This window comes from Lepidochelys kempii, chromosome 21, assembly GCF_965140285.1.
Source record: "Lepidochelys kempii isolate rLepKem1 chromosome 21, rLepKem1.hap1, whole genome shotgun sequence".
Lineage (NCBI taxonomy): Eukaryota > Metazoa > Chordata > Testudines > Cheloniidae > Lepidochelys > Lepidochelys kempii.
Genome location: NC_136400.1, coordinates 16,971,919 through 16,988,018, shown reverse-complemented (window position 1 = coordinate 16,988,018; position 16,100 = coordinate 16,971,919). Strand labels below are relative to the sequence as shown.

Here is a 16,100-nt window from a genome sequence, read left to right as displayed (position 1 = left end):
GCAGTGGTGCCCTCTGCCCCTCATCTGAACACCTGCTCAGTGCTCAGACCACTGGGAGCTGCAAGCCCCCAGCTCCCATCGGGATAGGATGGATCCTTTAAAGGCCCCGACAGCGACCCCACTGCCCCGGCTGCTGGGCCAGCTGCCACAGACTGTGTGGGCTCTGGCACCAGCCCCTGCCAATGCCCCCAGGCACCATCACCATTGCCTGCCTGTGAAAGCCGCCCGCCGCCCTCAACCCTGCTCCTCTGCTGGGCCCTGCATGGGATGGAGAAGGTGCCACTCCCCAAGGGATCCAAACCCTGAGGAGGTGTCGCTGACCCTGGCTGGGGCTGGGTGAGGTGCAGCCCTGATGGGAGCTGCTTCACTTTCTGCCAGGATTTGTGATCTTCACACCAGCTGGAGGGCTGGCCTCAGCCACCAGGCCCGATTCCCTCCTCATTACTCTGGTGTAAATCAGGAGTGACTCCACCGGGCCCGATTCCACTCTTATCACCCCAGTGTAAATCAGGAGTGACTCCAGGCCTGATTACCCCATCATCACCCTGGTGTAAATCAGGAGTGACTCCACTGGGCCTGATTCCCCCCTCATCACCCTGGTGTAAATCAGGAGTGACTCCACCAGGCCTGATTCCCCTCTCATCGCCCTGGTGTAAATCAGGAGTGACTCCACTGGGCCCAATTCCCCCCTCATCACCCTGGAGTAAATCAGGAGTGACTCCACCAGGCTCGACTCCCCTCTCATCACCCTGGTGTAAATCAGGAGTGACATTACTAAGATCGGTGGTGCACAGCAGTGTCAGACGAGCGGGAGTGAGAGGAGAATCTGGCCCCTGTCAAGCGGCTCCACCTGGCACCCTCTGGTACACGCCCAGCCCGCAGCATCAGCCCATCGAGCACAGGGGAGCGAATTCCTCTGTGCAGCCGAACAGATGGCAGAGCTGCTTTGTATTCACTCCGCAGGTTCCAGTAAGGGAGGGGCTGCAGGTGTCTGAGCTAGTGCGTGGGGGGGGTGGACTAGTATGTGGGCGTGGAGGATGGGTCCAGGCATGTGAGCGTGTGTTCTACACGTGTGTTTGTCCATGAACACGGGAGAGCGTGCCTTTGTGGGGCATGTTCATGAGCGAGTGTAAGACTGTAAAATGGGTGTGGGTGTGTGCCTCTGTGTAAGTGGCGTTTAGAGTGGGGGTGTCTGTTTGGGGGCCATGGGCCCGTGGGGGAGTTGCCCTGGGCTGAGTTCGGAGCTGTCCGGGTTTCCCTGCGGAGGAGAGGGTGCCCGCGGCCCAGCTGTGGCCCCCACCCCGTGGCAGAGGAGCACCTGGTGGTGACAGACACGCTGGCTCCCAAGGAGGAGGTAGCCCTGTCTGTGTCTGCTGGGCTCGGGCATGAGCTGCCGGGGTCAGTCTGCTCCCGGAGAGTGAGGGTCTGCCTGAGCAGGAGAGCCCTTGGGTGCCCCCCTCCACGGCCCGGGCAGCCAGGCAGCTCCCCAAGTGGGGCACTGGATGGCACAGGGGCTGCACTGATGGAGGAGAAAAGCCCTGGGAGCTGGGCTAGACACCAAATGGGCGCCTAGCCCACACTGTCTGCACACTCGTACGTGAACACCGCTGCACACATGTATACCTGCAGATCACCACACACACACACACACGCACACGTACCTGCAAACCTCTACACACACACACACGTACCTACACACCACTACACACACACACCCCTCATACCTGCACACCGCTACACACATGTATACCTGCAGATCACCACACACACACACACACACACACGTACCTACACACCACTACACACACACACATACACTCGTACCTGCACACCGCTACACACATGTATACCTGCAGATCACCACACACACACACACACACACACGTACCTACACACCTCTACACACACACACACACGTACCTACACACCACTACACACACACACCCCTCATACCTGCACACCGCTACACACATGTATACCTGCAGATCACCACACACACACACACACACACACGTACCTACACACCGCTACACACATGTATACCTGTAGATCACCAATCACATACACACACACACACGTACCCACAAACCTCTATACACACACACCCCCGCACACCGCTACACACACCCCCGCACACCGCTACACACACACTCACTCGTACCCACACAGCGCTATGCACACACGTGTACCCACACTCATACCTGCTCACTGCTCTACACACACCCCCATACCCGTTCACTGATACACACACACACACACACACACTTGGACCTGCTGGCTCGCTGGGTTATCTCAAGGAGCCATTCCCTGGGAGGATAAGTTCCTCACAACACACAACAGAACCACTAACCCAGGAACTTATCCTTGCAACAAAGCCCGTTGCCAACTGTGCCCACATATCTATTCAGGGGACACCATCACAGGGCCTAATAACATCAGCCACACTATCAGAGGCTCGTTCACCTGCACATCCACCAATGTGATCTATGCCATCATGTGCCAGCAATGCCCCTCTGCCATGTACATTGGCCAAACTGGACAGTCTCTACGTAAAAGAATAAATGGACACAAATCAGATGTCAAGAATTATAACATTCATAAACCAGTCGGAGAACACTTCAATCTCTCTGGTCACGCAATCACAGACATGAAGGTCGCTATCTTAAAACAAAAAAACTTCAAATCCAGACTCCAGCGAGAAACTGCTGAATTGGAATTCATTTGCAAATTGGATACTATTAATTTAGGCTTAAATAGAGACTGGGAGTGGCTAAGTCATTATGCAAGGTAGCCTGTTTCCCCTTGTTTTTTCCTACACCCCCCCCCAGACGTTCTGGTTTAACTTGGATTTAAACTTGGAGAGTGGTCAGTTTGGATGAGCTATTACCAGCAGGAGAGTGAGTTTGTGTGTGTATGGGGGTGGGGGGGTGAGAAAACGCGGATTTGTGCTGGAAATGGCCCACCTTGATTATCATGCACATTGTAGGGAGAGTGGTCACTTTGGATAAGCTATTACCAGCAGGATAGTGAGTTTGTGTGTGTGGTTTTTGGAGGGGGGTGAGGGGGTGAGAGAACCTGGATTTGTGCAGGAAATAGCCCACCTTGATTATCATACACATTGTGAAGAGAGTTGTCACTTTGGATGGGCTATTACCAGCAGGAGAGTGAGTTTGGGGGGTGGGGCGGAGGGTGAGAAAACCTGGATTTGTGCTGGAAATGGCCCAACTTAATGATCACTTTAGATAAGCTATTACCAGCAGGACAGTGGGGCGGGAGGAGGTATTGTTTCATGATCTCTGTGTGTATATAATGTCTGCTGCAGTTTCCACAGTATGCATCCGATGAAGTGAGCTGTAGCTCACGAAAGCTCATGCTCAAATAAATTGGTTAGTCTCGAAGGTGCCACAAGTACTCCTTTTCTTTATGCTATCAACTGTGACACAGCTGCGCCGATCATGCCAGCAGAGGATCCGGCCCCAGAACCACACCTGATGCTGTCAGCCACCTGGTTCTGGTGCCGCCTAACCACTGTGCTGCAGAAAAGCTGTATCCTGACACATCGGGGGCTTGGTTTGGAGAGGCTGCTTGTGTGGATGATGATGCACCCCCGGGAAAGCTGAGGGTTGCATTCGATTTAGGGCTTGGCTAGATGAACAGTTACTGTGCGTCAAGCTAGGGTGTCAATCCACAGTGCACCAGCCTGCCATGCACTAACCGGTCCTCTGATCCCCTCCTGTTTCAAAGTGGGTGGATCAAAGCTCACTAGGGAACTGTGACGTTGCACTCCATATGTTTTATGGAAATATGCTAATGAGTGTGACTATAATGTAACTGAAATATGCTTCATGCAAAAGGTCTCTTGTAAGGTATCATTACAAAACTTATAATCTACTGAGTACGGTCATCCTATTGTATGCATGTATCATTCTTGTATCTGAAGTTAGAAATATAAAGTATAATTCTGATGTACTACTGTAATTATGCAAAGTGTGGGCTATTGATGATGGTTTAAAATCTTGATGGCTCTCATTGACTAGGACAATTGGTTGTAAATGGCTCTGTTACTTGCAAGACTTCCTGTGTTTGTATAAGCCAACCCAGGAAGAATGGTCGAATCCGTCTTAAACCTGGTGCTTTTCCATGTAGAAGGAAGGGTGGGGATCCAGATAGACAAAAAGGGGGTGGAAGAGAACAAAGGATTGTCCCAGTCATGAGAAAGCCCCTGCTTTTCACCTAAGATGCCTGCTGGAACTAACAAGGACCGTACCAGGGAAAGGTTGGGCCCAGACTAGGAAGGAGTCTAGTCTGTGAAAGAAGCTTATTGGACCATCTCTAAGGGTGAGATTTACCTGTAAACAGTTTCTTAATGTATTAGGCTTAGACTTGCGTGTTTTGTTTTATTTTACTTGGTAACTTACTTTGTTCTGTCTGTTATTACTTGAAACCAATTAAATCCTACTTTTTATACTTAATAAAATTACTTTTGTTTATTGATAAACCCAGAGTAAGTGATTAATACCTGGGGGAGCAAACAGCTGTGCATATCTCTCTATCAGTGTTATAGAGGGCGGACAATTTATGAGTTTACCCTGTATAAGCCTCATAAAGAGTAAAACGGATTTATTTGGGGTTTGGATCCCATTGGGAACTGGGTGTCTGGGTGCTGGACAGAGGTGACCTGCTGAGCAGTTTTTGTGTAAAGTCTGCAGCTTTGGGGGCGTGGACCAGACCTGGGTCTGTGTTGCAACAGGCTAGTGTGTCTGACTCAACAAGGCAGGGGACTGGAGTCCCACACTGGCAGGGAAAATGGGCTCAGAAGTAACTTCAGCATGTCAGGTGACAGTCCCAAGGGGGTCTCTGTGACCGAACCCATCACAGGAATGGTTAGCGGGTGGCAGCAGGGGTGCACGGCAGGCTTGCACGTTGTAGATTGACACCCCAGCTTGCTGTGCAGTGAGTGTTCATCTAGACCAGCCCTTAGAGTTAGATCCATTCTTAGGCGATGCTAATGCCTGTCAATAAAGTTCTTAGTGAGCCCCCTGAGTGCAAGCTGCCCCGTGGAGACATCTGCAGTGGTGAAGGGGTTATCTATCCATCTCCATACACCCCTCTCATCCATCCATCCCCATACACCCCATCTGTCCATTTATCTCCATACACTGCATCTCTCTATCCCCATACACCTCATCCATCCATCCCCATACACCCCTCTCATCCATCCATCCATCCCCATATACCCCTCTCATCCATCCATCCATCCCCATACACCTCATCCATCCATCCATCCATCCCCATTCACTCCATCCATCCATTTGTCTCCATACACCACATCTCTCTATCCCCATACACCCCTCTCATCTATCCATTCATCCCCATACACCACATCTATCTATCTATCCCTGTACACCGCATCTATCTATCTATCATCTACCTACCTACCTACATTCACCGCCATGCATGGAAACCTGCAGTGAGTCATGCAAAGAACCTGTAGGTTAAGCAAGGATGCTGGTGACAGGTGGAGAGCGGTCACCATGCATGGGAAAATGACTGTTCTGCACAGAATGGTGGACAGTCCAACCTGGGAAGAAGAACCAAGGAAGAGGCAGCGTTGCCTGGAGAGAAGAGACCACGCATGCCCCAGTGGTGGGGGAAGCAGCAAGTCAGAGGGCAGGACCCTGGTGCACAAGGCCACCAGTGAGCCCTGCTGAAGAAGCACTGATGTGCTAAGCTGACCATGCTTTGGAGCCTGGGTGGGACCTGGGTATTCTCTGTGTCCTGCCGTGGGCAGCCCTGAGCTGTGCAGTAGGGGGATATAAATCAGTATTACCCAGTGGACTGCAGCGGCGTGAGGCCGATTTACACCTGCTGAGGATCTGACCCCAGTTTCGACCCCAGTTTCAGGTCATGGCTGTTGATGAGTCTGGTAGCATCATCCTAGCCAGCATCTCACAAACCCATCCTCAGGGACTGCCAGCATCTCTGCCAGGGAGAGACGGGCACTGGCAGAGCTGGGTGCGGGGAGCCCAGGGTTGGGCTAGCAGGGGGCTGCAGGTCAGTTTTGAGGGGGTACTGGCAGGGCTGGAGGGGGTGTGAGGAGCCCAGGGCTGAGAAAGCAGGGGGCTGCGGGTCGGGATTGAGGGGCACCGGCAGGTCTCTGCCAAGGGAAGCTTGCCTGGCCCTTGCTTGCATTCTGCCGCCTCTCAGAGCATTATGTTCAGCCACAAATGTTTAAGAGAACAAAGACAGACAAGTAAAAGCCCTGGTTGCACAATATTCCTCATGCCATCCCCTCCCCCGCTTGGCCTTTCTGCTTGGCAAAATTAAGTGATGAAATATTAATCAGGAGTAATTATCCCTCCTCAGGCACCACTCTCCCCCTGCAATGTGTGTTCCCAGCCCTGCTCTGCTCCCTGCAGCTGCTGCCCTCAGCTTCCCAGCCGGCATGGAGCCCCACGCACGGGTCACCGGCTGGAGCGCGGAGCTGGCGACTTCGTCTGTGCGTGTGGAAATCAGCCGCTGAGGATCGAGGTGATGGGAGCAGGTGATGGGCCAGGCCTCTCGGTCCATGCAGGGGGAGAGCGGGGATCGGGGCCGTGCCAGGAGGGCCACGCAGCACGGGACAGCACTCTGGGGAAGATGCCATGAGGGAGTCTCCCTGCCCCCTAGCACCATGCAGCGGCACTGGGGTCAGCCCATGGGGTGGGTAAACCAACCTTAGCTGAACGCCACATTCCCCAAATGAGACACGGGAAACTCGGTTCACCCTGACAACACTACTGGGGCCAGCACTGACTGTGAGGGGAGAGCGCCCCCCGCTGGCCCCCGCACCCTATAGCGCCGCGCCCCTAGCACTGCTCTAGGGTCAGCACTGACTATGATGGGACCACCCACCTCGCTCCCTGCAGACACTGGGTTTCCTTGGGAAAGGTCTCCCATCCCAGCAGTGACCTGACCAGACCCCCTGCCAGTGCGTGGGATCCGCTGTGCTCCTGGGGGTGGGGGATGTGTGATGTGCACATGCCCATGGGTGGGAACTCAGCACAGGTCCTTCTCCCCCTCCAGGACTCCTCCATCTGCCTCCCCACCTTCCCTTGGGACCCTGCCCAGTGGAATCCCACCCCAGGCGGGTTCTGGGAGTCTCCCAACAGCTGCCAGGTGCCCTCCAGCCAGTGCCGGTCTGAGACCCGCTGGGAGGCACGGCAGCCACAACTCACCCGGCAGTTGCCCAGCTCCTCGGCCGATAGGATGATGGTGCCACACTTTTTCCCTGGAATCCCACTGCAGAAGAAAAGAGAGGGCGTCTGAGCCTCTGGGCTGGCCCTGCCCAGAGAGCGCCCCCCAACCCTGGGCTGGCCTTGCCCCAAGATCGCCCCCTGGCCCATAGATATGGAAACTAGGAGTGCAGGGGGGGGGAAGGGGGAGGCTTCAGCACCCCCAGGTTTTATGCAGGGTCCCAGCTGCCGGCCCTGCAAGCTGCTCCCTGGCTGCTGGCCCCGTGCCTGGGACTCTACTCCCTGGCCCTGCACCCGAGACTCTGCTTCCCGGCCCTGTGCCCACCCCAAGCTGTGGCCCCAGCCTCAGCCTCCTAACCCCATCCGGGTCCCGCCCTCCTAGAGACATGGCCCTGCTCCTGGCCCCAGCTCTGGGGGCTGGGGGAGCGTGAAGAGGGTAAGGGGGGGCATGAGGTAAAAAGTAAAAACTGCTTTCAGCACCCCCACTATTAAAAGTGTTCCAACACCACTGCCCAGCCCCCTGGCCAAGAGCCCCCCTCACCTCTGCCCCTCTTCCAGTGGCCGCTGGCGCACTGCTGGCTGCATGCAGGCTGAACTGCAGGAGCAGTGCCTGGCCAGAGACGGGCGCTGCCATAGGTGGGCAGGGAGGGGGACTTGCAGATGCATTTGGGGGCTGTAATCCAGCACACTGTGTCTGCGCAACACCCTGCCTAGCTAGTTACCAGGCGTGCACTGGTCCCAGCAGGACCGCTGGGAAAGAGACCCCCTTCCCAACCCCAACTGGCCTTGTCTGCACCAGAACGCCCCTGAGGTGTCACTCCCTGGGTGCAGCCCTGGCACAGACAGGGCTCAGGCTGTTCTCGCCCTGTGCGCTGGGTGCCCTGCACTGGCATGGACTCCAGCTGGGCCCTGGGCAGTGTCATCTGCTGGGACAAAGGCCTATCTCACTGCAGGGCCCCTGCCTCCCCTGCAGGCCTGGTGGGTGCCTGGACAGCTCCCTGGGCTCCAGTCTCTGATCCGGCTCCCCGGCTTGCCCGGGGCCCCCCCTGAGTGGCCAGCCCAGTGTGGCAGTGACCTTCACACCAAGCTGGCGGGCTCCTGGGGGCTCCTGTTTCTTAAGCTCAGTGGAGTCTGTTTCCATCCCCATCGGGCTCATTGATTGAAAAGCCAGAAAGAAAGAGCTCAGAGGCCTGGGTTCTAGGCCCAGATCTGCCACTAGCCTTCTGGCTGACCTTGGGTAAGTCACCTCACCGCTCGGTGCCTCAGTTTCCCCACCCCTCAGAAGGGGCGATTGGCCTAACCTCCTAGAGAGCTAGAAAAATGCTCTGGGCAGTGCACTGGGTGGAAGGCTGGCTGCCCCATCCCACTGGCACTGGATTTGACCGTCCTGCTGGACAGGCTGGAGTAGAGCAGGCTGTTGATGCAACGAGCATGGCTCTCGATGGACCCTGCTGGCAACCAGGGGGAGCCGAGATCCCAAAATCAATGGACGAGGGGGAGCCAGTGTCAGACACAGGAGATGGTTCTCAGGTAGACACCAGGCCACCCTGGCCAGGAGTGCTTTGCGCAACTGGCATTAGAAGGGGCCAGGTAAATGGTTTAAATGCAGGGGTTGGCTGTAGGGGCTCTGACGGAATTTCTGAGAGGCTCTAATGAGCATCCTGATGGGGGCTGATCATCCACACCTGGCTTCCCCGTCAACTGACTGTAATCAGCCCGGCTCTGTTGGCTGCAGCAGAGATAGGACATGACACCAGTGAGGACCTGATGCCAGTGGATTGACACCAGCTGGGATCTGGCCCATTGGCTCAATGGAGCTTTGGATGATTTACAGCAGCTGGGCTGGCCCACTGGCTCCTGTGACAGGTATTGCAATCCCAGCCAGTACTTGGGGGACCCCATTGTGTTAAGTTTCTGTTACTGTGGGCCAGGCACTGTATGCCGCTCCATGGGGAGGGGCCACCTCAGCTCCTCCCGGAACCAAAGCCAGTGGGAGGCTATTAGGTAACTCACTCAGGCTGTAAAGGACCAAAGGACATGAAAAGAGGAACTTCTTGACTTGCCGGCACACCAATGGTGGGAGCCTGCGTAACAAACCAAAGCAACTGGCATTGCTCATTTGTGACCATAAATTTGGTCCAGTTGGTGTTACTGAAACCCAAAGGGACGATTCCCATGATTGGGATGTTAAAGTCAAGAGTTATAACTTAGTTAGGAAGGATCGAGTGGGCAAAAGGGGCAGGGGAGAAAAATGGCAGAAAATGATCTTGAATACTAATGGCCAACGTCCTAACAGATAAAGCACGAGGTGGGGAATTAGTTGGGGTCTGCTACAGACCCACAAATCACACTCGGGAACGGGATGAGCAGCTCCTTACGCGCCCATCTATCATGTGGAGGTATACGTGTGATTTTGGGGGACTTCCATTTGAGTGACATGCAGGAGGTCTCCTGCTGCCAGCACTAAAACATGTTTGGAATTTTTAAATATTCTAGATGACAATTTCCTAACTCAAAACGTGTTCCAGCCAACACAGGGGGTTCTATATTAGACCTTGTCCTAACAGACACAGAGGAACTGCTCACAGAACTAAAACTCAACGCTAACTTAGGTACAAGTGATCATGACTTGCTCACGTTTATAATGTGCCAGCAGAACAGAGACCAGACCAGTAACAGATACACTTGGTGTGCTGCTAATGGGGCCAATTTCACAAAACAATTATGAGCCAAACCACCTGGGAAGAAGAATTCAATCAGAAAAATGTGAACGCTAATTGGGAATCATTTCAGCACATTTTCCTGGACGCCCCAAAAGTCATTAAGTGAGGAAGAAGGCTGCACTTCATTAAACACCATCCTGGTTTGGAGGGGAAGTAAAGGCAGCTAAAGCAAAATGCATATACGGAACACATAGGAGAAAGGGGAAGCTGATAGGAACCAGCAGAAGTCAGAAGCAAGGGAAGCCGTGATAGGGTGTGCACTCACACCAGCACTGACAGGGTTAACCAGGGCCTGAGAGGCAGGTTAGGTTACCTCACCTCACCTGACAGCAGGAGGACCAGGGTTAACTGAGAGGGAAGCCCAGCTGGGGAAGGGCTGTTTAATGACCAGGACGTGGGCAGTCAGGCCTAATGGTTAGAAGCCAGTGCCAAGCCCAAGCTCAGAGCTGGAGACAGCATCGGGGTCAGGCACAGGATCAGGGCCCTGGAGTGTGGCAGGAGCTGGGAGCAGGCAGGGTCTGTGATGGGGAGACCAGGAGGAGGCAGGGCTCAGGAGGCAGGTAAGCAGGAGGGGTCTCTAATAGCGGCCAACCAAGGATTCCTCCAGTAGCTCAAACAACTTCATAGCTTCAAACTTCTTCCTGGTTTAAATAGAGCTCCTCAGCCAATCAGAGATGCTGGATTTTCCCCCAATCAGAAGCTTTGGGGGGGGGCCCTTTGCCACGTAGCACTTTGCCCGTTCCCTTCTGCAGTGGGTCAGATGAGGTGCTGGGTGGCAGTTGTGGCTGATCACAACCTAGCGCCCCAAGAGCCGGGTTCAAGGCCTGTAATCTGTCGCCTCTCCCCTCGGGAGCCTGCCAGCCGGTCATGGGCTGGGGTTGCGGGGAAGGTGTTTACCAGGTCAGGAGGGCGGATGTGCCACCAACTCCCAGAAGTGCTCTTCAGGGCTGTAGCCTTCCCAGTCCCCAACACACCAGAGTTTATCCCATCTGATTTTGGCATGAAGGATCTCACGGACAACGTACTTCTTGTGGTCTTGAGCACGTACTGGTGGGGGACGGGGTTGGGAGCGGTGAGGCAATGGGTCCAGAAGGGGAGGCTCCAGAAGTGATATGTGGAAAACTGGGTGTAATCAGCGAGAACAGGGCAAGTTGAGTTCAAAGGTGACAGGATTAATTTGCTGGCAAATTCAGTAGGGGCCAGGGAACTGATAGTCTAATTTATGAGATGGCCTGTTTGTGGGTAGGTATTTCATTGACAGCTAGAGCTTCTGGCTCCTGACAAGGCAGGCCCCTCCTGTCATCGGTGGTCCGCATATTGTTTGTAGCAATCCTTGGCACCCTCCAGGTGCACTTTTAGGTCATCTTGGATTTGGCGTATCTTTTGTCTCCAGTCCAGGGCTGCTGGGTTGTGGCAAGCTGTGAGTAGCTTTGGGCAGAACTGGGGATGGACTCCTGTAGTGGCGTGAGCAGCTGCCTCTCATGAGTGCCCGATGTGACGCAGCAGGGACTGAGTGGGGCGGATTGACCTAGGAATGTTGCTGGGGAGTTTCTTGGGACTGTCTGCATCGGTGATGAGATAGCAGGGGGTGACTTCACTGGCTGGGACGATACCTGAACATGTAACCTGAGCCAGGAGGGGGGTTGGGTCCAGGTGACACCTTCTGCCCGGAAAACTGGACAAAGGCTGGAGGAGGAGCTGTGGGGAGGCTGGGTGAGTCGGCTGGAGGGGGGTTAGTTTTTGGAGTAGGTTGGGGAAGAGGAGGGAGCCCCCAGAGTTGGGGACTAATCTCCCTGCCCCCCAGAAGGGCCTCACTAAGGGGTCCTGTTTAGGCCTGCAAGCTCTGGTCTGGACTGTGTTCCTGTCGTCTCTAATAAACTTTCTGTTCTACTGGCTGGCTGAGAGTCACGGTGAATTACAGGAAGTGGGGGTGCAGGGCCCTGACTCCCCCAATCTCCGTGACACCCCCTTTGTGGTCAGCTGGTTCTTTCAGCACATTTCAGCGACTCAGCCCCCTGGCTAAGTCACACACTGTCCCACTTCCGGGGTATATAGTCTCTAGCTCTCGCTCACGGCCCTGGTCCGGGGCTGTAGCACCAAGGCTTCTTCCCTGAGGCCCTGCCTTCTTTAACAGCCCAACTGGGGCCCACCTCCATACCTTTGGATGGTGTCCTTTTGTCAGCGCTCCCTGGGCTCAGTCTTCAACCAGACCAGCAGGGCCCATCACGGTACCCTCGCCCAGCCTGGCTAGGTTCTGGGCTCAGTCCCCTGGGTGCAGCCTGTTCGCACTGACCTGTCCATGGTCCTGCTGCTCCTCCCAACAGCCAGCAGGCACCTGGTCTTCGGCAGCCTTCCCTGGGCTCAGTCCTGCCTGCAGGGAGCTGTTTGTGGTCCTGCTGCTCTTCCAGCCAGCCAGGCACCCAGTGCTCCCTCTTCGAGCTCCAGGCAGCAACTGACTGCTCTGCCGCTGCTGCTTCCTTTTACAGGGCCCTTCTGGGCCCTGATTGGCCACTCCAGCAGCCCCTCTGATTGGTTGTTTCTCTGGACTGGAGGACTTCTCCTCTGGAGAACATCTGGAGGACTTCTCTGCTCTTTTCCGGGGCGGGGTGAGGCAGGGCCACGAGGCCTTGAGCATGGCCGGGCAGGGTCTCCGGACCTAGTCCACCCTGTCACAAATCCATAATTCGAAACACAGTCACATGTTCTGCATTACTGTACACAAACTGCAGGCGGCAGCAAGGCCCACTTGTTCTGATGGAAGTTGATATAATATTGAGGATACTACTCCAGGATCTGGTTGGCTCTCTTCGCTTGATCATTAGTCTGAGGGTGATAGGTGGAGGAGAGGCGGGACCGTATACCCAAAATCCAGAGTGCTTCTCCCCAAAAGTGGGAGATAAATTGTGCACTGCAGTCAGAGATGATGTGCTCTGGGAGGCCATGGAGGCTGATGACTTGTTCCATCCAGAGCTGGGAGGAGGGTAGGCCAGTGCAGGGGATGAAGTATGCCGTCTTCATGAGGTGGCCCATGACTCTCAGGATGGTCATGAACCCATTGGATGTATGTAGTTCTGTCTAGGGGGCAGGTGGAATCTCGAGGGGTTGCAGGAGTCCCAGGGGTTGCATAGTCATTGTGCGGCGCCTTGGAGTGGGTGCATACATTGCAAGAGACCACATAGGCCTGCACTGTGGCTCATATGCAAGGCCACCAGAAGACATGAAAGATGAGCTGCTGAGCGCAGAAGTGACCAAAATATCCTGCCAGGGGAAGTCATGGCACAGTGCTGCAGTCCTCGGAGGCCTGGGAGGAACATATATACACCCCTTTACGTAGGTTACCCTGTCTCCGACATCATGGGGTTCCCTACTTATGGCTTCCTGCTCAACTGGCAGGATCCAATAGATCCAGGATGATCTTCTGACGGGGAGCAGATCTTGGTGGGGAGCTGCATCCAGAAAGTTATGAAGCGTGAGGATGTACGAGGTTTCCAGTTCAAGTCATTTTGGTGAGTGTAATATTCGCCCTTCCAGGACAAAGCTATTGTTGGTTCCTAGGCAATAGGAGATTATGAAATTAAAGTGTGTAAACAATAAGGTCCACCGAAGTCAATGTTGGTTAACAGCCATGGCCCTACGCAGACATTCAAAGGTCTGATGGGCAGTGCACACCTGGAGGGGATACCAGGCACTTTGTAGATTGTGGCACCACTCTTCAAAAAACGGTCTTGCCAGGAGTTCTCTGTCCAAAATGCCATTGTTTCGCTCTGCAGGTGTGAGTTCCCTGCAGTAGAAGGTGTTCGGAGGTAGTAGTTGTTGAGCACCACTCCAATTGCCACGTTAGAAGCATCTGCCTTGAGGATGAAGGCTGGCATGGTGTCAGGGTGGTCCAATACGGGAGCAGTGGTAAATGTGAGGTTTAATTGTTCAAAGGCCTGCCGGGCCTCAGGAGACCAGAGGAACCTGATGTTTTTGCAGAGCAGGGCAGGGAGAGGGATGATCTGCTCCGAGAACCTCAGGATGAACCGCTGGTAGAAATTCATGAACCCCAAGAAGCGTTGGCATTCACGAATATTCTGCGGTGCCGCCATTCTGGACTGCCTTCACTTTGCACGGGTCCATTTTGATACTGGCAGGAGATAGGATGAATCCTAGAAATTCTATGGAGGCTCTAGCTAGTTAAGTCTAGCTAGACATATTAGAGGATTGGGCCAAAAGAAATCTGATGAGGTTCAACAAGGACAAGTGCAGAGACCTGCACTTAGGATGGAAGAATCCCATGCACCGCTACAGACTAGGGACCGAATGGCTAGGCAGCAGTTCTGCGGAAAAGGACCTAGGGGTGACAGTGGACGAGAAGCTGGATATGAGTCAGCAGTGTGCCCTTGTTGCCAAGAAGGCCATTGGCATTTTGGGATGTATATGTAGGGGCATTGCCAGCAGATTGAGGGACGTGATCGTTCCCCTCTATTCGACACTGGTGAGGCCTCATCTGGAGTACTGTGTCCAGTTTTGGGCCCCACGCTACAAGAAGGATGTGGAAAAACTGGAAAGAGTCCAGCGGAGGACAACAAAAGTGATTAGGGGACTGGAACACATGACTTATGAGGAGAGGCTGAGGGAACTGGGATTGTTTAGTCTGTGGAAGAGAAGAATGAAGGGGGATTTGATAGCTGCTTTCAACTACTTTAAAGAGGGTTCCAAAGAGGATGGATCTAGACTGTTCTCAGTGGTAGCTGATGACAGAACAAGCAGTAATGGTCTCAAGTTGCAGTGGGAGAGGTTTAGGTTGGATATTAGGAAAAACTTTTTCACTAAGAGGGTGGTGAAACACTGGAATGCGTTACCTAGGGAGGTGGTGGAATCTCCTTCCTTAGATATTTTTAAGGTCAGGCTTGACAAAGCCCTAGCTGGGATGATTTAGTTGGGGATCGGTCCTGCTTTGAGCAGGGGGTTAGATTAGATGACCTCCTGAGGTCCCTTCCAACCCTGATATTCTATGATTCTAAGTCTCGTTGTGTGCCTTGGCTTCTCTACATACTTGTGTTATTTGTTTATATTCATCCTTTGTCATTTGACCTAGTTTCCACTTATTGGAGGACTCTTTTTTTGAGTTTCAGATCATTGAAGATCTCTTGGTTAAGCTGGGGTGGTCTCTAGCCATACTTCCTATCTTTTCTACACAGTGGGATAGTTTGCTTTTGTGCCCTTAATAATGTCTCCTTGAAAAACCGCCAACTTTCTTGAACTGTTTTTCCCCTGAGACTTGCTTCCCATGGGGTCTTACCTACCAACTCCCTCTGAGTTTACTAAAGTCTGCCTTCTTGAAATCCATTGTCTTTATTGTGCTGTTTTCCCTCCAACCATTCCTTAGAATCATGAACTCTACCATTTCATGATCACTTTCACCCAAGTTGCCTTCCACTTTCAAATTCTCAACCAGTTCCTCCCTATTTGTCTCTCCCCTAGTAGCTTTCTCCACCTTCTGAAATAAAAATGTCTCCATTGCATTCCAAGAACTTGCTGGACAATCTGTGTCCTGCCATGTTATTTTCTGGGTAACGGAAGTCCCCCCATCACCACCACATCCTGTGCTTTGGATCATAGGTGCCAACTCCATGGGTGCTCCGGCGCTCAGCATCCACCAGCCACAGCTGTTCAGCGGCTGGTAGGAGGTGCTTGGGGGAGGGCGGAGAGCAGCGAGAGGTGGGTGGGCATGGGTTCGGGGGAGGGGGCAGAACAGAGGTGGGAAGAGGTGCAGTGAGAGCGGAGCCTTGGGGGAAGGGGCGGCGCGGGGGTGGAGCACCCATGGGGAAAAATAAAAGTGAGCACCTCTGCTTTGGATGATTTTATTAGTTGTTTATAAAAAGCCTCGTCCACCTCTTTTCCTGGTTAAGTGTCTGTAGCAGATCCCTACCGTGGCATCATCCTTTTGTCCTTACCCAGATAAACGACTGGAGGTATGGCCTGTTTTAAAGATTTGGGCTATTCGGCTGGGTTTATCCAGCCCCTTCAGCGCTGGCCTAGCTCTGCTCCCACTGAACGCAATGGCCACTCTGAGCATTGATTCCAGTGTTGTTATGTCATGGACCGGGTCATGACTGTGCGTGGTGCTGTACAAACAGAACACGACGAGGGTCCCTGC

The 16,100-nt window shown here is 53.8% G+C and overlaps 2 protein-coding genes across 5 annotated transcripts in view; both read right to left on the bottom strand.

Moving 5' to 3' along the window:
- CYB561D1 (cytochrome b561 family member D1) overlaps window positions 1–16,100 on the bottom strand; it is a 433,261-nt gene that overhangs the window by 293,114 nt on the left and 124,047 nt on the right. The gene's annotated exons all lie outside the window — the stretch shown is intronic.
- CPNE5 (copine 5) overlaps window positions 1–16,100 on the bottom strand; it is a 195,661-nt gene that overhangs the window by 92,731 nt on the left and 86,830 nt on the right. For all 4 annotated transcript variants that reach the window (XM_073320008.2, XM_073320009.2, XM_073320011.1 and 1 more), the window contains exon 8: window positions 7,218–7,281. In XM_073320008.2, coding sequence (XP_073176109.1) covers window positions 7,218–7,281 — 64 coding nt within the window. The remainder of the gene's footprint in view (window positions 1–7,217; window positions 7,282–16,100) is intronic.